At 62.5% G+C, this 23,564-nt stretch overlaps 1 protein-coding gene across 1 annotated transcript; it reads left to right on the forward strand.

Annotated features, from left to right (window-relative positions):
- Nucleotides 1–280: 280 nt before the first annotated feature.
- Nucleotides 281–22,677, forward strand: SH2B2 (SH2B adaptor protein 2). The gene is given in 10 exon segments (XM_027528193.1): nt 281–1,031; nt 10,645–11,378; nt 14,681–14,782; nt 16,340–16,431; nt 17,757–17,848; nt 17,960–18,115; nt 18,911–19,119; nt 21,217–21,388; nt 22,152–22,339; nt 22,342–22,677. Coding segments are annotated over 10 exon segments (2,010 nt in total). The 5' UTR covers nt 281–922; the 3' UTR covers nt 22,498–22,677.
- The last annotated feature ends 887 nt before the right edge of the window (nt 22,678–23,564 follow it).

Genomic DNA, 23,564 nt, shown 5'->3' on the forward strand with positions numbered 1-23,564 from the left:
GCGCGGAGCTCCGCCGCCAAGACAGCCGAGCCGGGGCCGCGCCGGGCCAGCGAGGAGCGCACTAGCCTTCGAGGTTGTGGACGACGAAGGGAGGAGCCGCCGCCAACGCCAGCTCCCGCCTGGAGGGAGCCTGAACCCGCCGCGGGCCATGAGCCGCCGGGCCCCGGGAGGCCGGCCGCGGTCCGGGCAGCGCTCCGCCGGCGCCCCGGCCCGCTCGGCCGCAGCTGCGCGCCTGTAGGTACGGCCTGCTTGTCCTCCCAGTTCCCTCGTCCCCCCAGTCCATCACTCTGAACCCGGTCGGTCCCTGAGGGCGAGCGTGTTGTGTGCGCACCGCTGCTCCGGGGAGCGCGGCCCCACGCGCTCCAGTCCGCGCGTGTTGTCTTTGTGTGCGCGGGTGGGAGGGAGCGCGACGGAGGAGATGCGCCCCCGGCGGAGATCGGCTTCTAGACCCCCCACCCCCCGCCGCTCCACCCGCCACCAGCCCGGGCTGGGCGGGAGTGGCGGAAGGGGCCGAGCAGCCTCGGAGCAGCTGCGCCCCCCGCCCCTTCCCAGGGCCGAGGCCCGGTGGTGGGCGAGCTCGGTGGGCCCCCTGGAGGAGGGGGTCTCTGGCCAGGGCTTGGGGTGGAGGGCGGGGCGCTGGGGGTCTCTTCCCTAGGCTGCGGGGGCGGGGGAAAGGCCGACCTGAAATGAGGGTGCGGGACACAGGAGGGACCCTGTCCAGATCGGCGTCGCCCGGCCGGCACGCCCTCCATCTGGCCCAGGCCTTCTTTCTCACGGTCTCGGTTCCCGACCCGCCCACCCCAGGAGCTCTCCGGCAGCCCTCGGTAGTGTGGGGAGGATCGCTGCGGGCGCCGGAGACGCCGGCTCCTTTAAGAAGGGGCGGGTTCGTGCCCTCCATTCAGGCCCTCCGGCCTCGCCATTGATGAACCTGCGGGCGGCGCGGGGCTCGGCACCGCGCCAGCCAGCGGGCCGAGACCGGGCAAAGGCGGGGACCCCAGCGGCCCACGAAGTGCTGTCTTCAGCGGGGAGAGGTGTGCAATGACTGGGACCCCTCCAGAACCGCGCAGGGCGGACTCGACAGCCTCGAGAGTGACCCGGGAACAAAGATAAGCCAGTTGGTGCAGGGGAGAGCCTTAGGGCTGGGAGTCAAACCTGGAGTGAACCCTCCACCGTCTGCCCTTTGAGCCTCCATCGTATACCCAGTAAAATGGGGGTGGTGGTGCCTCCCTCCTTGCTGGGTGACTAGCAGAAGTTGCCCCCCCAACACAGGTCGCTGAGCATGGGGTGAATGGGCACCCCTGAGAGGGTCGGAGGAGCCAGGGGGCTTTGGCTGCCTCTGTTGCGGGTGCGGAGGGGGGAGGATGATCTGAACCCTCCCATCCCTGCCCCCAATTTTGAACAGATCTCTTCCATCCTGGCCTCCCTGCTCCATCCAGGAGGCCAGTTGACTGGGAGTGACCTGGAACCTATCTGCTCTAAGAACTTTGGGGGAGGTCTGGCAGTGGGGGGCAGACGTGGGGTTCAGGGTGTTTGTGGGGTTTGGGCGACAGGTTCCCACCAGCCGCCTCCCTCCTCTCCTCTCCCCCTCTAGAGGGCATGAGTGAGAATGGGCAGGAGATTCTCATGCGGGATAACTGAATGGGTCTAAGTGATCAAGAGTTAATGCATGTGCTTTTCTTCTTACCCTTACTCTGAAAAAAACCTGTTTAAAATTTTTTCTAACCCCCTCCTCCCTGCTTTGTGGGTCTCCTACGGAGAACACACAAAAGGGTGAACTTCCCTGGGAGGTGGGACCCCACCCTGGTGGAGCCCTCCCGCCCCAGTCCCAGGGCTGAGCGGTTGGTTTCGAGCTGACTGCTGCTGGCTGAGGGCGTCTGTGCTGTTTCTCATGTAATCTTCACAACAACCCTGGGGCTTGGTACTATTATTATCCCCATGTTGCAGAGAAGGAAACAGATTCAAGGAAGTGAAATGATTTGTCCAAAGTCACTCAACCAGTAAGCCAAGCTTCCAAACCACCTCTCTGACGAGAATCCGGTTCCTACCCCTTGCACTTGCCTGTCTATTCTGGGTTGTAGGAAATTGGGGGTTGAGGGACCTTGGGCCTCCTGCCTGCTGTCCCCAAGGCATTCAAAGGTCCAGTCTTAGGGCCTGCCTCGGTTCCTGCTCCTTCACTACCTGAGTAGGAGTGCAGGGGCGATGGCCGGTTTGGGAACTGGGGAGGTTTCTCTTCCCCCGCCTCACCTGGGTGGGTCTGTTTAATGGCTGAGCTCTGTCCCAGGGGACAGCAGGGTGACTCTTCAATATCTAGGGGAGGTCGTGGCCACACCTGTCTTTGGGCAGAGTGATGTGTGGGAGTACAGCATCTTTGGGCTCCTCCGGTTTGGGCTCCATTCTCCCGAAACTTCCAACCCACTGTGTCGAAGGCCGGCCTCGGGGCAGGTGTGACACCCAGCTGGGGCTCATGGTCTGGTGGAGAGGACAGGGCACCGCCATACAGTGTTGTGGAGGGATGGGGGGTCAGGCAGAGACAAAAGAGGGTCCTTGGGCTCAGGGCCCCATCAGGTACTGGGGTAGAGGAGCAGGTGAGGAGATGCTGGGCTGCACGTTGAGACCCCAAGCAGTGGACAAGCAGGGGTTGGAGGAAGAGGATGTATTAGAACTTGGAGGTGGTGAGTTTGAGGTGCCTGGAGATCAGCCAGGCTGGGAGATCTGTTGCCCAGATGCCCGGGGAAGCTCTATAAGCCTCTGCAGTACCCAGGGGTCTGGGATACTCAACTGAGGGAGGTGCTGAGGTCTCAGGAGCCACCGGTGTGTGTGTCGTGATAAAGCCAGAAGGCAGACTGGTGGGCTAAGTGGTGGGGGTTGAAGGGGGTGTCCGGCAGATTTCAGGGGCTGGGCCACTGCCCAGGGAGGTCTGGGAGGGGTGTGAACCGGGCCCTAGGTGAGATCCCTATCACTGGGAGAGGAGAGACTGCGGGGCCCAGGCCAGGGCTGGAGAGGGGTTGGTGCGTCTGCTCCACACCCCAAGAAGGGCAGGGCCCGTGCAGCTAGAGCCATCCCAGCCTGCTCTCCACGTCCAGAGCCCATCCAGGAACTGTCCAGCACCAGGCACTCCTGAAGGAGGACAGACTCCCCTCCTAAGCCCCGAGGCCCTGACACAGCTTCTTGCCCTGGATCCCACTCCCTGCTCCTCTGACACTGGCTTCCTGCAGGGCCCAGCCCTGGCTTCCCCTGCCCCCCTCTCCAGGAGTCAGAATGGCTGCCTTCTTTCCCAGGGCGGGGCCTGGGTTCCCCTATTGTGCCCTAGGGTGAGGGCTCCCCAGGGACAGGGCCCTGTTGGGAGCAGCATGTGCTGTAGAAAGGGACAGACCTGAACTTGATTCTACATGACTCCTTTCACCCATCTGGGGCCCTGGACCCGCCAGCATGGCTCCCGACCCATAGGGGAGTCCAGGGTACATCTGGGAATGGGGGACCAGTCACCTCCCTTCCCAGAACCTCACTTCCTCATTTGTGTGATGGGAGAATCCTCCCTTCCTGGCAGGGAGGAGGACGTGAGGGCAGGGGCATAGCCCCGCTGGATGTGGGTCCCGGCCTAGGAAGATGACCTTGGCCTCCTGTGGAGCCTGGATTAGTCAGGGGCTGGGGAGGAGGGGCAAGTGGCGATCTGGAGAAACAAGGAGGTTCGGGAGGAATCCTCTGCCCAGAGGAGTGGGAGGAAAAGAGGGAATGAACACAAGACATTAAGGAAGTAGAAGCAGAGGAGCTTTGATTTTTTTTAAAAATTGCTTATTTAATCCTCATAACGGCCCTTTGAGGTCAGTGCTGTTTTACCCACTGATTTGATGGATGAGGAAACTGAGGTCCCCCAGAGGCTGAGTCACACAGCGCAGAAGCGGAGGAGCTAGGATTCAAACCCAGCCAGTCTGGCTCCAGATCTCAGGCTTTTAACCACTCCACTGTCCCACGTGTGAAACAGTCAGATGTGGAGGAGGGGAGATGCCCCGGCCACGGGGCCCCTGTGATGTGAGCAGCTGTCAGCTGCAGCTCTGGGGGTCCCCTAGGACCGGGGGTCTGCAGGTCCCAGAGCCAGCAACACTTGTCAAGGTCAGGGGCATTGGTGACATCCTGGGGGCTCAGCGGAAGGGCCTCCCTGGTTCCATGATGGCAAAGGCTGGGAGTTGTGTGGCAGGCCTGACGGCACAGGGCTTTTAACAGCCGCCTCCCTGAGACAGTCCTTGGCACCGGCCTTGGGCCAGGAGCAGGCAGGTCTGCATGGGCGAGCGTGCACTTTACAGCTATGGAAACTGATGCTCGGAAAAGCCAGGACCACCTGAATCCCGTGCTGCCCCCACTTCCCCCCACACACACATACGGGGTAGAGTATTAAGAGGGCTCTTAATCCGCACCTGTCCCTGCGTGTCACTAATCAGAGCAGCCTCCTCCCCACACCCACTCTGCAGCAAAGTCCCCACCCAGTCAAGAGCATTAAGACCAGAAATCATGCCCACTTCTGCCTCCTGCCAGGGCCACAGGTCAGCACAGGTGTTCTGGGTGGGGAAGGTCTGGGACTTTCAGCCGCACCTCCCTCTCGAAAGAGACCTTGGTTCAGAGCCTGCCCTGTGGGGCACCTTCTGAGGGCCCAAAGGTTGTCTGTGCTGCAGGGGACAGGGTGCAGACAGCGGGCTGAGGGATACGGACCCAGGAGGCCACGAAGGCAGCTGGAAGGAGCCTTGGTGGTAAAGTGCACAGTCAGCTGGGCCGGGCCAGGTCCGGAGATGCCCAGAGGACAGGACACCAGTGAGCATGGTTGGGGCCAGCTTCCTGGAAGGCCAGGAGCAGCCAAGGGAGACCCTGTCTCCTCTTCTTGTGTTGGGGGCGCCCCAGGAGGAGGCCTCGGTTTCCCCACTGTATGTGGTTCACAGCAGGGGGCGGGGCGGGCACTGCCCAGCCCAGAACAGAGCACAGAGGAAGGGTGCCACTCAGGCCCTGCCCCCTGCCTAGGAGGCAGCCTTGCTGGGTGCTGGGTGGCTGGTTTGCTCTGCAGGGCTGCCATCCCTTCCTTGGGGGTCTCGGGCAGTAGGGAGGCCAGCTCCAGCTGGGGCTCCCAGGAACACCCCCTCCCCCGCAAATGTGGCCCTGGGCCCTGCTGGTGCCTCCCCGCCCTCCAGGCTGCTGCCCACCGCACGGTCGATCGATTGGTCGCCAGCCCATTAGCGGGGTGGCTAGGCCGCCTCATTAATATTTTAAGGAATGACCTGGCCGAGGGGTCCGGAACTGCGTGCCACTGGGGGCTGACGGCTGGCTTTCTTTTTTTTTTTCCTTTTCCAATTGTCAGCGCTATTTTTACCACCGGAAGGCCAGCCGCCCCCTCTCCCCAGCATCTAACCGGGGTGGGGGTTGGGGGATTCTCCCATTTGGGTTCTTGGCAGAGGGGTGAGGAGAGTCCACGGCTTGGAAAGGCACCAGGCAGGGACATGATTAGGCTTCCCCTCCCCGCCCACCCCTGCCCTGCCCTGCCTCCCTGAAGCCCCCCATCCCATCGCCCTCCGGCCCTGGCATGATGGGAACAGAAAACATTTTTTCCAGGAGGGGAGGCCAGACAGCCTGGCTGGACCTGGAAAAAAACCCAGGGTGATGAATTGGGGAAGGTGGTCTGCCCACACAGGGCCTCTGGGGGGGTAGGGGCCACTGCCTGATGCCCAGACCAGGCAGGGTGGGACTCCCTTCCCAGTCCTCATAGGAGAAGCCCATGAAGGTGTGACAACCTCCTGCCAGTCCCTGGTCCCACCCCTGCAGGGACTGTGGGACCCTGGGCTTCAGGGTCAAGGGCCACAACAGTCAGGGGTCCCTGGAGGCCACTGCTCCTGCATCCCACTTTATGGATGGGTAGCCAAGTGCTCGGGAGACACAGGGCCTGGCCTGAGACACAGCCCGGATCTCCCGCTGCCCAGCCCGTGGTTGTCCCAAGCTGACCGGGCAAGTTTTTTCTGGTTCCCTGGGGCCAGAAAAGGGGGAGAAGGGGGACCCTGCTCATGGAAGCAAGAGGGCTGAGAACCAAGGGGACTGTGGGAGCGCAGGGTGGAAGGGCTGGTGTCTGGGAAGGCTTCCTGGAACAGGAGAGGGTTTTTACACAGCCCGGAGAGGGGGCAGAATTTGAATAGTCAGCCGAGTGAGGCAGAAGGTCCAGCCGGCTGGAGAGCCATGCAGGCAGAGACGGAGGAGGGAATTCCCGTGGAGTTGCTGGAGAAGGGGGAACCCTGGGCCCGCTGGCTTCAACATAAAGCTTCCCCTCCAGCCCAGACCGTGGGGGCCAGTGACGGCGCCCACCCTGCTTCTGGGACCTTCGGGGTCCCCTCCCCCTGAAGCTCTGTTTTTCGCACCCCTGGGCCTGTGGTCCCCTCCAGAATGACTGATTGGGAGTCACCCTGGCGGGTCCCTGGAGACTACCTCCTGGCTCCACCCAGAGGTGAGGGGAGCCCCAGCCCTGCCTACAGGGACACAGGGATCGGAACACTGCAGAGACCACCTCCTACGCTGTCCTTCCAGCGAAGGGCAGTCCCTCAGGCTCATTTTTTTTTTTAATATTTATTTGATTGCATCGGGTCTTAGTCGTGGCATGTGGGGCTCTCTCATGGCTTAGTTGCCCATAGCATGCATGAGTGCTCAGCTGCTCCGTCGTGTCCGATTCTTTGCGAGCCCATGGACTGTAGCCCACCAGGCTCCTCTGTCCATGGGATTCTCCAGACAAGAATACTCGAATGGGTTGCCATGTTCTCCAGGGGATCTTCATGACCCAGGGATTGAACCTGCATTGCTGGTGGATTCTTTACCTCTGAGCCATCAGGGAAACCCAGCAGCATATGGGATCTTAGTTCCCCGACCAGGGATCAAACCCGAATCCCCTGCATTGGAAGGCAGAGTCTTAACCACTAAGGTGCCAGGAAAGTCCCTCATCCTCACTCTTAAAGTGAGGAAACAGGCCCAGAGGTTGGAGGTGAGGTCAGCAGCCCTCACCCAGAGAGCAAAGATGTCAGGCCTGGAGCCCAGTTGAGCAGTCGAGGCGCTTGGTCTCTGCCTGTCTGGGCCCCCAGGCAGTTGGGGACAGTGCTCCAGTGTCCCTGCTGGCGCTGAGCCCTCTTCCTTGTGGCTTGCAGCCTCCCTTTCACAGGGAGCCATGCCTGTAACTAGCAGGGCCAGCTCCCTGCTGGCCCACTGCCCGTGGCTTTTACCCCTGGCTGTACCACCCCTGTCACTTCTGCGTAGCCCCTGCTGGACCCAGGGGACATCGAGGGCTGCTGGTCCGGGCATCGGGCCCATGGGCTCCTGAGCCGCCAGCAAGTGGTTGGGGCGGGGAGGCAGGGAAGGCAAGGCAGGGCCAGTCTCAGTGCTTCCCAGGCCAGTCCCTGCCCAGGGCACGGCCATCGCCCCCTGCCCTTGGCAGACTCCTCTCTGAGTCCCGCCCCTGCCTCCAGTGAGGCCTAGCTGGGCCCCCTCCCCATCTCGAGAGCCTCTCCTGCGGCTCCTGTCCCTGCACTCGCCGTCTCCTTGCTAAGAGGACTCTGGGCCAGCTGGAAGGGGGTGGGGGGGACGGGGATCGATGCCTGAGCTCACAGTGGGACCAGCTTCCTCCCCACCCCGACCTGCCCCATGAGCTGGTGGGCGGCATCCTCACCTGCTGCCGGCTAAGGGGCGAGTGCCTCCCGGGCTGCCCTCTCACCTGGTCTGACCCGCCTTGGTGGTCGCAGCGGAGCAGGAATATCAATGCACCCTGTGGGGAGAGCTACCTTGCTGCGTCAATGGATGGGCTCAGAGCCCAGGGCCGGACTTCCCACACATCCTCAGGGACCCGTGTCCCCATCCCACCCCCAGAAAGGCCTGCTCGCCGCAGGTCGGGTGAGGCCCTGGTGATGGTGGCAGGCACGTTCCTGCCCCACCCTCACTCCTGGCATAAGATTCAGACCTGCCTTCTGCCCCCAGGAGTGCCTGTGGTAGATGGGAGACAGGTAGACGCTCTGCCCTTAGCACCTCGCTAGCTGGACACACAGGAGGGGACTGTGGGAGCTCAGCCTGGGCTGGGGAGGTCAGGGAAGGCTTCCTGGAGGAAGTGGCCCCCTGAATTCATTCTTGAGGGCTGAGTGGGAGTTAGCCAGATGAGAAGGGAGGAAGGGCAGGGCAGGGGAAAGGCCCAGCGTTAAACAAGCTCATGGGTGCCTCAGCCCCACTTCTCCCCCAGCCCCTCCCCTGTCCTGAAAAGTCTCCCTCAGGTTACTGCTCCTGCCTGCAGGGAGGTCACTCTTGGTCCTCTTTGCTGGCCTTCCCAACTCCCTGCTGGATGCGGCCTGGGAGTCTCTGAGCAACCCGCTGGTTTGGAAAACTGTCTTCCGGGCTCAGTGGCCTCCTCACAAGGAGGCCAGCTAAGACACTGTTGCCTCCCCCAGGGCTGTGCTGTGGTTACTGAGTGCAGGTCAAAGGCCGAGGTTGCCCCCCAGGTGAGAGGGAATCCCCCCGTGCCCTGTGGCACAGAGGCCCCGCGGATGATCTCACAGAAGTGGGGGAGCTATTTTTACCCGGCATTTAATTACACAGCTTGAATCCCAGAGGACAGATGAGATGGTGCTCCCAGGAGCTGTGAGGGAAGGGCCAGGCCAGGAATCGTGGGGATCCTGGGGAAGGCACGTGAGGGCACGACCCCTCCGTCTCAGTTCCCCTTGCACCCACCGGCACCCCCAGACAGGGCAGGTCCACGTTGCCCCACTTTTTCTCCAGTAATTTTCACCCTGGCCTGTTGCAAGGGGGAGAAGCATAAACAGAATGAATGGCCTGTGCCCCCAGGAGGGGTGCCACCTGGGGGATGAGGAGGCAGGGCACCCTGATGACCAGTCACGCACCATGCAGTCTGGCGATCCTGAGTGAGGAAGGGTGGAAGGGCCTGGCGACAGGAGGCGGAAGCTGGGATTCCCAGATTCAGGCCTCTTCAAGAAGGTCCAATTTGGATGAGGTTCAGGAGGAAACAGGGCTTCCCTGGTGGCTCAGATGGTAAAGAATCTGCCTGCAATGCAGGAGACCCGAGTTCAATCCCTGGATTGGGAAGATCCCCTAGAGGAGGGAATGGCTACCCACTCCAGTATGCTGGCCTGGGAAATCCAACGGACAGAGCTGGCTACAGTCCATGGGGTCGTAAGAGGCAGACACAACTGAGCGCGTGCACACACACACACACACACACACACACTGGAGGGAACAATTAGAGAAGGTAGTCAGTCCACCATAATGGTAAGAAGTATGAAGAAGCAGCACCTTCCAGGCCAGTATGAAAAGATAGTCATACTGGATCCACACTGGGAGGTGACCCTCGAAGTCTCTGAGTCGGCGTGAGAATCCCAGACTTGTCACGAACAAGCTGTGTGGTCTCTGGCCCTGTGTGAGGGCTTGGGCAGTGACAGCTGTGACATGCCTGGTGTGTTGAACACATCCATCCATTCATTCATTCATTCAGTGTTTACTGAGTGCCTGCCACCTGCCCAACACTGGGGACACAGCCACTTAGAAGATGTCAAGACTGCTGCCTCGTAGAGGTGGCATTTCCAGGGGAGGGTGTGGTGCCTGGGAGACAACACAACCAAGCAAATGGATAAACAGTATGAGATGGGGATACACACTGTGCCAAAAAGTAAGCACGCAGGATCCCAGTTCCCTGACCAGGGATCCAGCCCACACTTCCTGCAGAGGGAGGATGAAGTCTTAACCACTGGACCACCAGGGAAGTCCTGAGACCTTCTTGTTCTAATGGAGTGGGGGTCAAGGAAAGCTATCGGGCAAGATGGTATTTGAGCAGAAACCTGGAGGACATGAGGCAGTGTGAGGGAAAGGACATTCCAGGCACATTCAAGAGAAAATCTCAAGTGCAGAGGCCCTGGGGTGGGACTCGGGTGGGACTCAGGTGGGACCTGAGCAGAGGGCAACAGGTAGAGTTGTGGGAGTCGGATGGAGGCAGGTCACGGGAGGTGTGGGGGCCAGTGGCTTTTACTCTGAGTGGCTTGGGAGCCATTGCAGGGTTCTGAGCAGGGGAGGGCCTGATCTGTCTTTAGAAATGGTGACTGGGTTTCTGGGTGGAGAACAGGCTATGGGGGATAAGATCAATTTCCAGAGGGGGGTGCGGAGGGAGGGCAGTGAAGAGGCGGCTAAGGTACTGCTGGTCGAAAAGGGGTTGCCTGGGTCCCCGGACAGCAGCCTGGATGGTAGTGAGTGGAGGAGGAGTGGTGTTCTTGGCAAGTTTCAAGGGCAGAGCCAAGAGGGTTGCACATGACTTTTTCCTGTCCTCCAAACTTCCGGGACCCTCAGAAGAGGATCACTGGAGGCTCATTAGGGACCCCACTTGAAAGCACCTGTCATCACGGCCTCCTGCCCCAGACCTAGGAATGACCTTGGGGTTCCCTGAGACTGCTGTTTGAAGAGAGAGTGAATGGAGCGGGGCATGGTCCCCCTCCCTCCTGCAGACACATGTCCCACCTCCCCGGTTGTCCTCACACACTGGCGCTGCCGAGAAAGGCGGCTGCGCACCGTCCCGGGGAAGCGGGAGCGGGTGGGCGCTCCGATCCAGGGGTGGGGAGTTGACTCACCGGCTCCTCTCGCCCGCAGCCTCCGGGGGCTGCGATGGGACGGGAGCCATGAATGGTGCCGCCCCGGTCCCGGTCCCGGTGCCGGTCCCGGACTGGCGGCAGTTCTGCGAGCTGCACGCGCAGGCGGCCGCCGTGGACTTCGCGCACAAGTTCTGCCGCTTCCTGCGGGACAACCCGGCCTACGACACGCCCGACGCCGGCGCCTCCTTCTCCCGCCACTTCGCCGCCAACTTCCTGGACGTGTTCAGCGAGGAGGTGCGCCGCGTGCTGGTGGCCGGGCCGGCGCCGCCCCGAGGGGCGGCCGAGCCCCCGGACGCCATGGAGCCCGGGCCCGCGGGGCCCCCGGCGCTCAAGGCCGCGCCCTACGGCCACTCGCGGAGCTCGGAGGACGTGTCGGCGACCGCGGCGGCCAAGGCTCGCGTCCGCAAGGGCTTCTCGCTGCGCAACATGAGCCTGTGCGTGGTGGACGGCGTGCGCGACATGTGGCACCGGCGCGCCTCCCCCGAGCCCGGCGCCGCCGAGCCCCCGGCCGAGCCGCGCGACAAGTGGATGCGGCGCCTGCGGCTGTCGCGGACGCTGGCGGCCAAGGTGCAGCTGGTGGACATCCAGCGCGAGGGCGCGCTGCGCTTCATGGTGGCCGACGACGCGGCCTCAGGCCCCGGGGGCGCCGCCCAGTGGCAGAAGTGTCGCCTGCTCCTGCGCAGGGCGGTGGCGGGCGAGCGCTTCCGCCTGGAGTTCTTCGTGCCGCCCAAGGTGAGTTGCCCACCCCCTTTGCCCTGGGAGAGGGGATCGTGGAGGACCAGGCTTCCAGCACCCCTCGGTCTTAGCTGGTAGGCAAAATGGAGTATTCCGGGTCAGGAGATTGGAGTCCGGGCCCACCGCCCCACAAGTCATCCCTCAAGCCTGCGAGGGGTCAGAAAGACCCTCTGGCTACAGAAGGGGTTCTGGGTACTGTTCTAGGCAGGGGGCGGGGTACGGGAGAGCCTGGCTGCCTGGACTCCTGTCTTCCTCACCTGGAACCGCTGGGTGGCTGGAGCCTCCCCAGAGAGGCAAGCAAGGAGTGACATTGGCATGCTCGGGGCCTGCCGGAGGTCTGCAGTCGGGCTCAGTAGACATCTGCCTGACGGCCAGGCTCCAGCCCAGCCCCGGCCCAGATGACTCCCTTCTGGCCCAGGTTTCAAAAGCTGTTTCTTGCCTTTAGCAGCATCTTGCTCACCTGAGTGCACCACACCCTCCCCTCCTCCTGGGAGTCACCATCAAAGCTCTAGGGGCAGCTTTGGGTCTCCTGGGGCAGGCAGGGGGAAGAGGGGGCAAACCTGCCTTGTTTGGAAGGAGGGAATAACTAACCATAGTGCCCGCTTTCTGAGGGCCATCATCCTCCCAGGACCCCAGCAAGGTGGGCATCAATGGTCCCCAGGTCACAGAAGAGAAAGGAAAACTCAGGGAGGGGGTGTGGCCGGCCCAGAGTCACAGAGCTGGTGGATGGCAGAGCTGAGCTAATTATACCCATCACCCCGGTGGTCCTGGGAACGAAAGGAGCTGGGAGGCGGGAGCGTGTGCTGGTGCAGCAGCCCCCAGAACCGCCCAGGGCCCCCACCCACCTCTGGGCCCACCCTGTCCCCAGGGCCTTTAGTCACCCTGAGCCTCGCCTCCTTCCCCACCTCCCTGTCTGTCTATACTCCCCATCCTCTTCCTTGCCTCTCTCCCCTTGGAGGTGGATGGGGTGGGCTCCCCAAGGTCTGGGGCCCATGAGCCATAGGAGAGGTGATTTCCTAGGGGGACACACTAACTCTCTGAAGCACTCTCACCAAGTCCCAGGACCCCCCAGACTTCCCAAGAGCTTTCTGCCTGCCCAGGCCCCGCCTTTAGGTCCCTGAGAGAATCACAGACCACTAAGCCCGAGGCCACCGCTCGTCAGACAGGGAGACCAAGGTCCAGTGAGGGTGGGAAGCGGGATGGAACTTGCCCAGGGTCACCCACAGGGCAGGGCTTGAGTGCCTCTGTGCCCTGAGTGGCAGCCGCAGCTGCCCGTCTGAAAATAGCTGCCCTCGAGGGAGAGGATGTAACAGCTGGTGCCCCCTGCGTGAGCCCCTCCTGAGCCCACCGCTCACCACTGGCAGAGAGCAGGGTTCCTGGGGGGCCACTTTCCCAACCTCTGAGCAATCACCTTACCAACCTCTGAGAAAGGCCAGTGGGTTCCTACCCCCTGATTTGGCCTCAGACCCTCCGTTTTTCATGCAAATGTTTGCAAATTCAGGAGCGACTTCGTGGGAAGGGGGAGCAGGCCTGGCGAGGGGTCAGATCCCATTTCGCAGATGAGGTTGATCTAGGATGTATGTGCCCCACGGGAAGCCTCAGCTGACACGCCTCCCGCCTTTGAGTCCTGTTCACCCACCCATGGTCCAGAGCTCTTCCTCCTCTTGCCCCTGGAGGCCTAGCTGCACCCTTGGAGCCGATGGGGCTTGGGGTCTACAGGCTCAGGGGTTGTTTCCGGGACCCTCAGAGTGCCCTTTCATATGGCCCCGTGTGTCAGACCTCCAGCCCCCTCACCCGCCCTGCAAGAAAAGTCTCCTGGACCCCAGGTCCCCTCATAGCCCTAGGCCGGGCCCCAGGAAGCAATGATGCTGGCCCCCTGCCATCGGGGAACCACCAAGAAGCTGTTACTTGCTGGGCTGGAGGGCCAACCCCAATGGAGTTAGTGCAGGATGCTCTGGGGGCCCCGAGGAGAAGAAGCCAGGCTGCCTAAGTGTTGACCAGTGGACAGGACCCCAGGACAGGCATTGCTGGCAACTCAGGCTGCATAAGCCAAGGCCTGGGGTCGTCAGTGGAGAAGGAGATGGCAACCCACTCCAGTATTCTTGCCTGGGAAGTCCCATGGATGGAGGAACCTGGTGGGCTACAGTCCCTGGGATCGCAGAGTCAGACACGACTGAGCAGTTAACAGTTTCACTTGGGGCATGAAACAGGCTGATAGCTCCAACCACGCAAGTGGGAACAGTGAGCCGGAGCAAAGGGAGAGGCAGACGGGCCTCCAAGGCCAGGCAGAGGATCCAGCGCCTCTGGCCAGCGAGAGCCCCGTCCGGCTCTTCTCTGTGGACCTGTCTGTTCTACCCGATCCAGGACCGCAGGCCCCGCCTGGCTGGCTGGCACAAGGGCCTGCCGTGGTCAGCAAGCCCGCAGTCACCACCCCAAGCCCAGCCGGACGCCTGCTGGATGGCAGCCAGTGCTGCCAGGAACCCCCACCCGCCTGCCCACTCAACGTGGGGCCCTTCCCTTTCCTCCTAAGAAAGTCCCTGTCCCAGAGCTCAAGCTCTGCCAGGAATCTCAGTCTCAAGCCAGCCCGGGGGCCTTCAGGCCAGGGCCAGGAACTCTGGGGCAGAGTAGGGGGGCAGGCACAGAGCGGCCCTCCCAGAGAGTCCTGCCAGCTTACCTCCGTCAAATCCCACACTGGCCTCTTTTCTTCCACCTGGCGACACGGCCCTGCCCAATTCCAGGAATCCCATTCTGCATCAGGGTCTCCAACCCTGTACTGTGGTAAATCTAATCTGAAGGAGGAGACGAGCATTTTTTTTTTTTTTAATGAACTAGAATAGAAAGTGTCACACTCTATCACACACAGTCAGAGTAAATATTATCTGGTGAAACGTGTGTTTCAGAGATATTTTTACCTAGGTGTGTGTACTGGGTCACCATGTCAAATGTATTTCTTACTATAGGTCAAGGTGAAAAATGTAAAAACCACAGATCTGGTGGGTGTGCTGGGCGGAAGGGTGGCCAGAGCAGAGCTCACCCCACCTCAGAGCTTGGAGGTGGGAGACCAATGTCCATCCCAGCTCTGTCCCTGACTTGCTGTGTGACTATGTGAGGAGGTCCCTCCAGTTCCCAGGAACACCCTCAACTTACCCATCCGTGAAATGGGGATTGGGACACCTCCACCCGAGGCTGCCTGGCATCCTAAGCTGGGGCGGCTCTGACCTCTGAGAGCGGGGGAGGTGAGAAAGGACTTCAGGAGGCCCTGGGGCCACTGTCTCACCGCCCTTCGTCTGGCCTCCCAGGCCTCCAGGCCCAAAGTCAGCATCCCCCTGTCGGCCATCATCGAGGTCCGTACCACCATGCCCCTGGAGATGCCGGAGAAGGACAACACGTTCGTGCTCAAGGTGAGCCCCACCCCTGGCCCTGAAGACCCCCATGGGGGTGAGGGTGAAGGGCCAGCAGCAGGGTAGGGGCAGGGAATCCCAGATTGGGGGGTGGGGGTCCCAGGACCCTCCACAGATGTCAAGCTAGGACGTGAATCCTGGCCGAGCTCCAGAGACAAGTGGCCCAGGTGTCGTCCACCATGTGGGTCCCCATTCCCATTTCCTCCTGGGCTGGGGGAAGGACCCGAGTTTCACTTCCCCTCTCCCGCCCCTTCCCCCACTGGAGTCCCGCCACCCACATCCACCCCATAGGCAGGAACTGGTAGCCAGCCTGCAGCAGTTATGCAAATGCCCCTGTCACCAGCACTGGAGTGTGGGAACCCGCCCGGCCCCACCACGGCACAAAGGCCCTGAGGGTGGCCAGGGAGGCACCCCAGTGAGCCTGGGGGCTGCCCGTCCTTTTCCCAGGCCCCGCTTCGCCGGGGTGGCCTGCTCGGGTTGCTGAGGACACGGCTCTGGGCTGCCAGGGCTGTGGCCCCGAGCCTCGTTGGAGAATCAGAGGGTGTTTGTGAGGCCAAGTCCCCAAGGAGGCCTGGTTCCACCCACCCGAAGCTGCATGGAGGGGCGCCCCACCCCACCACCGCCCCCCCCCGCCACCCCGCCTCCTCTCCAGGGGCCCAGTTGGGTTTATGTTTTTACTCGGCCCTGTTTGTTTAGTCATGAACTCCTGTATTCATTTAACAAACATTTGCCAACCCCAGACCCTGAGTCACCCAGGCTGGGGGCTGAGGACATGGCCCCTCCCTGCCTGGCTCTCTCATCTGCTGGCCTTACTCCTGACAGCCGGGTGGCCTCTGTGTCTCAGTAGGCTCAGGAGTCCTGAGGCCACGGCGCCCACCTGCCAGGCCCGCTCTGGGCCTCAGTTCCCCATCAGTTCAGAGCAGGGTGGAAGTCAGTTCCAAGCTCTGATGGGATGGGAATCCCACAGCTCTTTACTAAACAAGAAACTCAGAGGCCAGGCCTAGGCATTAGAGACCTGGGTTCAGGTCCCAACACCACCACTGAGCGCTCGTGTGACTGAGCCAGTTAGCGGACCTCTCAACCTCAGTCTTCCCATCTGTACAATGGGGAAAGTGTCACCTCTCTCTCCTGCGGCTGTTGGGAAGAGTTTATCAGATAGTGTGTGTGCCTGATCGCCCTCTGGGTTGGGCTTTCTCCTCGCTTCCCTTCCGGAGACTGCTTACCCCTGGGGCATGGCCGCAGAGGCAGAGTTCCAGGTGCAAAGGCAGGTGAGCCCCACCACTCAAGGCTGGGCCTGCTGGACCCCACAGACTCAGGGTTGTGATGCCTTTCTCCCAGCCCTTACCCAGCACGGCCTCCTCGGGGGCTGCATCCACAGGGCCTGAGGATGACCTCAGTCATCCCGGTGATTTCCGGCGGTGGGCCCAGGGGGAGGGGCTGCTGCCTGCGTGGGCTGCCCTCTGCTGGGGACCCCACTGTCTTCCCAGCTGCTCAGACCAGGGAGTTCCCCCCCGGGAGCGGGATGAACCTCTGGACTCTCGACACCCCCCTCCCCAGGTGGAGAATGGAGCAGAGTACATCCTGGAGACCATCGACTCCCTGCAGAAGCACTCGTGGGTGGCTGACATCCAGGGCTGCGTAGACCCCGGGTGAGACCCCTGGGATGGGTAGACAGGGTGGGGGGCCTACGGGGCTGTGTCCTGGCTGGAGCCTTCATGGGGAGCACCTTTCTGGTGAGGGCAGGAGCTGAGCTTGAGAAATGGGCCCTTCTCACAGCAGTCCAATCCAGGTGGGTGCTGGCCGGGACCCTCCCTGTCCCCACACACCCCCACTCCCAGCAGGCTCTGTAGGTTCAGGGTCCCGAGGCCTGGAGGGCAGTTGAATCATCTTGTTCTCACTCCCAGGGGAGGCTGAAACCATGAGGAGTTAGACAGATGGTAGTGACGGTGAACCCAAAGGGCCAGGGATGGAGGACCAAAGGGGAGGCCCCCTAATCCAGTCCTGAGCTTCAGAGAAGCTGTACTGGTAGAGGGGCCCTTTCTCTGAGGCTTAAAGAAAGGGGGGCCTGGGCCAGGCAGAGGGGGCTGGGGGCAGAGGAGGGCAGTGGAGGAGCGCGAGGGCCTGGGACCCACGGGGAATGTCAGCACCCTCGGGTGGCTGGAGTTAGAGCTAATGAGGCCGCACCTTTAGCCCGGGAAAGCGGGTAGGTCTGGGCAGCGGGGAGCCATGGCTAGTAATAAACCGGGGGGCAGAAGGACAGCAGGGAGGCTGGCTGCGCCATCCGGGAGAGGTTCCCCAGCCCAGGACTAGGAGGGGCGGGCAGGGCACCGGCTGAGCTGTTGGCAGCGGCTCCTCTGGCTAATGGAGTGAGCCAAGCCCAGGGGGAGGGGCTGTTGCTTGCTAATTAACAGCTTCATTTAAGGAAGCACAATTAAAGTCCTGAGAGCCTCCCAGGCGCCACCCCCCCCCCACATCCCCGAAGTGGTTCTAATCCCTCCCCTGCCACCCTCCCAGCCATCTGCTCCGCACACTCTCTGCCTCACCCCCGTGAAGGTGAACCTCACTTTGCGGGTGTTTCAGAGCCGCCACAGATGGGGAGACAGGCCCGGGGGAGGGGAGGGGAGGGGCCGGCCCAGGCCCCACCCACCCCGTGTCCCGCCCCCAGAAGGGGTCCTCCGTGGGATCCTCAGAGGAGGCCAGCCCCTTTTGGGGGTTAGCGGGTAAGGGGTCGTGTGACCTCAGGGAGGGCTGCACGCACTTGGAGACCTATCCATATGGCCCAGTCACTCACGTGGTGGCCACTGAGCAAGCTGAGGGTGTGATCGCAGGGACACGGAGGCAGAGGGACCCAGGCGAGCCAGACAGAGCAGATGCTGGCCGCGGGACAGTCAGCCTCTGCCTGGCTGCGTGAGCAGACCGCGGTCAGGGTCCGAGTCGCACGGCCGAACACAGTTGGGCTTTCTTGCCTTCGCAGGGACAGCGAGGAAGACATGGAGCCGTCCTGTGCTCGGGGAGGCTGTCTGGCCAGCCGCGTGGCCTCCTGCAGCTGTGAGCTCCTGACGGAGGGTAGGTGGACACAGAGCTGGCTGGAGCAGTGGAGGGCAGGACTGGAGACTGCGGTCGCTCCAAGGTGGCCAGACAGACACGCGTGTTTCTAACCTGCTGCTTCTCCAGCAGTGGACCTGCCCCGGCCCCCAGAGACAACGGCAGCCGTGGTGACAGCCCCACATAGCCGCGCTCGAGAGGCCGTTGGCGAATCCCTGGTCCACGTCCCGCTGGAGACCTTCCTGGAGACCCTGGAGTCCCCAGGCGGCAGCGGCAGCAGCAGCACAGGTGCGATGGGGCCCTCCCTCTTCCTGCCCCTGCCCAGCCCACAGGCACCCACAGGCCCCTCCCAAGCCCTTCCTGAGCCTCCGAAGCTGTGACCTTTCAACCCCCTGGGTCCTTTGCACAGCAACTCGGTAGTTTTGGCTTTTGCAGGCCGGGCTGGGAGCCTGACCCCTCCCATGGGCCCCAGTTTCGGTAGAAAATACTCACGGAAAGGGGTACCAAGGGTCAGAACCAGGGGGATGGGGACAAAGACACTTGATTTGTTCCCAAGTTTGTTGCTGACCTAAGAGAGTGACCCCAGGAAATTAAGCAACCCCACCAATTTTTTACAGAGAAAACTGCTCAGTGATTGTGAAATAAGCATCTTCTGATGTTATACATACAAGCAGATAGCCTGAAGTCTGCACCAGCTGGGGCTATTGAGGACTTCAGTTACTGGTTCATGAAGTGCAAGGACATTTAATATCTCTTGAGTGAGAACAGAAACCATTGGCCTGTTGCTATTAATGAGACAAGAGGCTCCTGTTCCCTCATTTGATACATTCTCATCATTAAGCTATTTGCTAAACCAGACTTGTCAGTTTAAATCTACCCTCTGTTAGGCTATCATTTTCTCCTCTCTGTGCCTCGGTTTACCTCATACATTTAGTGGGCTGGGTCCGCTCCCTGCCTAGTTCTCAGTTATTCAAAGAGCATCTTACCTGCAAAAACCCAACAAGCTGATCAAGATGACCCACCCCTGTTCTGCTTCCTGTGGCCCCTCCGTCCCCACGCCCCTCACTCTGCCCTCCTCTGCAGCAGAGGAGGCAGCAGAGCCAGAGGCCCAGGCCGAGGCTGAGCTGGAGCTCTCCGACTACCCCTGGTTCCACGGGACACTGTCACGAGTCAAGGCAGCTCAGCTGGTGCTGGCGGGCGGGCCCCGGAACCATGGCCTCTTCGTGATCCGCCAGAGTGAGACCCGGCCCGGGGAGTATGTGCTGACCTTCAACTTCCAGGGCAAGGCCAAGGCAAGTTGGTGAAGGGGTGCTGTGGGGGCGCACACAGGGGAAGCCTCCAGCCCGGGGTCGGCGGTGGGGGTGGGGGCGGCCCCAAGGCTGCACCCCTGCCGGGCAGTAGGCTCCCGGGGGGTGGGGGCGGCATGGCTTCCCACAGGCCAGGCCTGCTCCTGCCTGTGCTGAGCGCATGCCTCCCTCCTGCATCTCCCTGAGGGGCTGCGGGCTGCCCCAGCCGTGGTGTCTCCACGAGCCGATGGGGTCCTGCCTGTGGCTGAACCCACAGGAGGCTGGGCCCTTCTGAGAGTCTGGCTTTGACCCTATGCATTGGGGATCACGTAGCACTGGGGCTTCTGAAGGTCTCCACCTGGAGCCATCTGGGTACAGGGGCTGGGGTCAACCAGCACCCCCCAACCCCACACAGCCCCTCTTCTTCCCTGCTCAGCACAGTTCACCAGCCCCTCCTGGGCGCCAATCCGGGCCAGGCCTGTGCTCAGACCAGGCCGGGGGGTGTGGAAAGGAACCACACAGTGGGCCCCAGAGAACCAGGCAGGAGGAGCTGGGCAAGAGAGCTTTGGGGAGCAGAGGGCACCAGGAGGCTCCTGACCCCACCAGCCCCACCAGCCCCACCAGCCAGAGTAGGAAAGGACCTTGACGATGGATGGGGAATCCTTGAGGTGACAAGTGAAAGGGTAGGCCAGACAGGACAGGGCCAAGCCCAGATGGTGGGCTCTCGAGGAAGCGCCCTGTGTGCTAATAATACCTAAGGCGCAAAGGGAAACATGACAGAAAGTCCAGTGACTGTTGGGGGGGCGGGGGTGGTTAGAGTGGGCAGGAACCTCAACTCCCCTCTCCTCAAGTTTCCGATAAGGAAACAGACCCAGCCCTGGCTCCTCCCAGGACACGGGTTCCCGTCAGTCCCCGCCAGAGGAGGGGGCACCCCAGGACTCCCGCTCCGGGCCTGCACTGGGCCAGCATCCCAAGCCTGGGCTGGCCCGGCTCAGACCGCCCCCCACGACCCCTGGCTCCCTGGGCAGCATCGGCCCCACCATGGAACACTTCTTTCCCTGCCAGGGCTTCTCTCTCCTGTTCGTAGGTGCCCAGGCTAGCTCCCCATCGCAGGCACACCCTGAAACCCTCCTGTCACCCCCCTTCTTGCCACACACACCCCAGGGACAGCCACTCTTCCCCATGTGGGATACATACGGAGCAAAAAGGACTGAAGTCAAGAGCCCTATGGCTCACCCACCATTCAAGACCACAGGCCTGGGCATCCCCCCTCTCCCTGCGGTGCCTGGCCCAGGTGGGCCCAGTTCCCCGGGCTCCTCCTCGACAGCTTGGATGAGTGGCACCTGTGGCCACGCCCCCCCCCCAATCAGCCTGGGGTTGCTTCCAGCCTGGACCTTAGCTGGCCAGGGACGGACAGCAGACCCCTAGCTGGGCTGGGAGAGTCACCCCAACATGAGTTCTCTTCTTAGCTCTATGCCAGTGGCTGTGGGTGAGTCCCTCCCGCCTGTGCCTCAGTTTCCCCATCTCTAACACGGAATCTCTGGGCTTCCCTGATGGCTTAGACAGTAAAGAATCCACCTGCAATGCAGGAGACCCAGGTTCCATCGCTGGGTCGGGAAGATCCTCTGGAGAAGGGAATGGCTACCCTACTCGAGCATTTTGCCTGGAGAATCCCGTGGACAGAGGAGCCTCCCAGCTACAGACCTTGGGGTCACAAAGAGTCAGACACAACTGCTCAACTAATACAAACAAAACACGGCATCTCTACCTTCTAGGGCCTCTGGAGACTAGGGATGGACGGGGTGCGTGAAGGCCCTGATGCTGGTGCTCTCGGGATAGGGACGAATGCATTCCCCCTCCAGCCCTCGCCTGGCTCTGTTACCCTCATGCCCATCCCCGCCACCCACGTGACCCGCCACCGGCGTGACCCTCCCCTTCCCGAGACGGGGCTCCTGGGTGAGAGGCCCTTGCTCTGACACCACCCCCATACGGCCCCTGTGAGACCTGGCCCTCCCCCTGACCTTCAAAGGCACTTGCCAATCAGGGGGCGGGTCCAAGCACCCCTCCCTCCCCTCCACTGACCACGCCCATCTCTGCCCACAGCACCTGCGCCTGTCCTTGAACGGCCACGGGCAGTGCCACGTGCAGCACCTGTGGTTCCAGTCTGTGCTTGACATGCTCCGCCACTTCCACACCCACCCCATCCCGCTGGAGTCCGGGGGCTCTGCCGACATCACCCTACGCAGCTATGTGCGGGCCCAGGGCCCCCCACCCGGTAAGACACACCTAACCCGGCCCCCGCAGACGGACGGGTGGGCAGTGGGGGAGGGCGTCACCCTGCTGGCCCCCGCGGGGTGAGCACCAACCAGGTCTGGTACCTGTTGTAAACCACCTGGACCAGCCGGATGGGTGGGAAAGACAGCCCCAGCGGATCCGTGTCCGGAGTAAATTCCGTGTCCGGAGTAAATTCCTGGCGGGCGGAAGGGGGCGCCCGCGGGCGTCCCGGGAGTGGGTGGAGTCCCTTAGATCCCGCACGGGTGGGGCTGAGCGCCGAGGGCTAAGGAAGGCAGCCTGGGAGCGGTGAGTGAAAGTGCGGGGCACGCGGGTTGCGCGTTCGTATGTCCGCCGCACCTACGAAAAATGGAAAGTGTCAGTCGTGTGCGACTCTTTGTGACCCTGTGGACTGAGGCCCGCCAGGCTCCTCTGTCCATGGGATACTCCAGGCGAGAATACTGGAGTGGGGTTGCCAGCCCTCCAGAGGATCCTCCCGACCCAGGGATCGAACCCCGGTCTCCTGCATTTGCAGGCAGGTTTTTTATCGTCTGAGCCACAGCCGCCTATACCCAAGACTTTCTCTAGGAGGTGGGCTGGAACTAGGGGCGCGGGATTTGGGGTCTGAGCCTCCCTGTGTGATGCTAGGTCACCCGTTCCTGGGGCGCTGGCCTCTGCCTGCACGCTGCTGGGGCGGGGGAGGGGGCAGTGCGTGGAAGGAGGGAGGACCCGGGCTCCGCCCTGACGCCCGCGGTCTCCCGTTGCAGACCCGGGGCCCTCGCCCAGCGCCGCGCCCCCGCCGCCTGCCTGCTGGAGCGAGCCGGCCGGCCAGCACTACTTCTCCAGTCTCGCCGCGGCAGCTTGCCCTCCCGCCTCGCCCTCGGAGGCCGGCGGCGCCTCGTCCTCGTCCGCCTCGTCGTCTTCGGCCGCTTCGGTGCCCGGCGCCCCCGCCCCGCCGCCGAGGGCCCGCTGAGCGCCCGCAGCCGCAGCAACAGCGCCGAGCGCCTGCTGGAGGCAGCGGGCGGGGGCGCCGAAGAGCCCCCCGAGGCCGGGTCAGGCGAGGGCGCCCGGGGCCACACTCGCGCCGTGGAGAACCAGTACTCCTTCTACTAGGCGGGCGCGCCGGCGCCAAGGCCCTGGGGCCACCGGACCCGCCCCCGGCCACGGGCGATGGCCCACGGGCGTCCAAAGCCGGCCCCTGCCGGCCCCCCGCCCCGCCCGGCGCTGGGTGGGAAAAGCGAAGCTCTTCAGTGAAGACATAATGTTATTAAAGAGCCTGTTTTAGGGACTGCACCTGGCTCTCCTGTCGTCCTTGCCTGGGTCCCCGCTCCTCCCGGGCCTGGCGGGGAGGAGGGGGCGCCGCACACCGGCTCCCTGGGGAGCCTCCGCCACTCAGCTGTGTCTCAGGGGGCCCGGCTCCCCGTTGGGCGAGTGAGGCTAGGAGACAAGCGGCGGCAGTACCTGAAAGGTGCAGAAATAAAGCGCTGGGCCCAAGAAGCCCACAGGGATTGGGGAGGGGGCTTTGGCAGAGCTGGGCCAGAGGTGGAGTTGAGCTTTGGGGGTAAGAACGGGAGGTGGGGAGGGCAGAGGAAAGATGAGGCGTGACAGTAGGGCCGGTGAGAGCGGGACCCTGGAGAGGAGAAGGACCGGGACCTTGGCTTCCTCACTGAGGTCCTGGCAGTGTGGACAGGAATCCTCCGCACCATCCCACTGGGGGACTGGGCAGTTCGAGAGGCTGGGGTTCTCACCTTTGATCTAGATTCAAACTTGCAGCTGGCCCAGAGAGCCTCTGACCCCACTCTCCCCTGCAGGCGGAGGTCCAGCTGTGGCTCCCACCTGGAGACCCGGCCAGCTCCAGGTCCCAGCACCCCACCCTCGGGCAGTGGTTCTCCTGAGAAGGATCTTGTTCCTGCTGAGCCAAAGCCCCCACCCCCTCCCCCCGTACAAACTCAGCCTCCCCCCTGGGGCCACAGACCTATGGTCCCTCTGCCCAGGAGCGCTCCTGTAGGGCCTGCATCCGTATGCATCTCAGAGCCCCAGACAGTTCATCCTCCAGGGACCGCCCCTGCAAGCCTTCCCCCATATGGGGGGCTACAGCGCCCCGGAGGGCACCCAGAGCTTTGCTGCCTGAGTTACCCAGTCCCGACTCCCACGATGACCAGGAAGTGACCTGGCTTCAC

Source organism: Bos indicus x Bos taurus, chromosome 25 (genome assembly GCF_003369695.1).
Source record: "Bos indicus x Bos taurus breed Angus x Brahman F1 hybrid chromosome 25, Bos_hybrid_MaternalHap_v2.0, whole genome shotgun sequence".
NCBI classification, from domain to species: domain Eukaryota; kingdom Metazoa; phylum Chordata; class Mammalia; order Artiodactyla; family Bovidae; genus Bos; species Bos indicus x Bos taurus.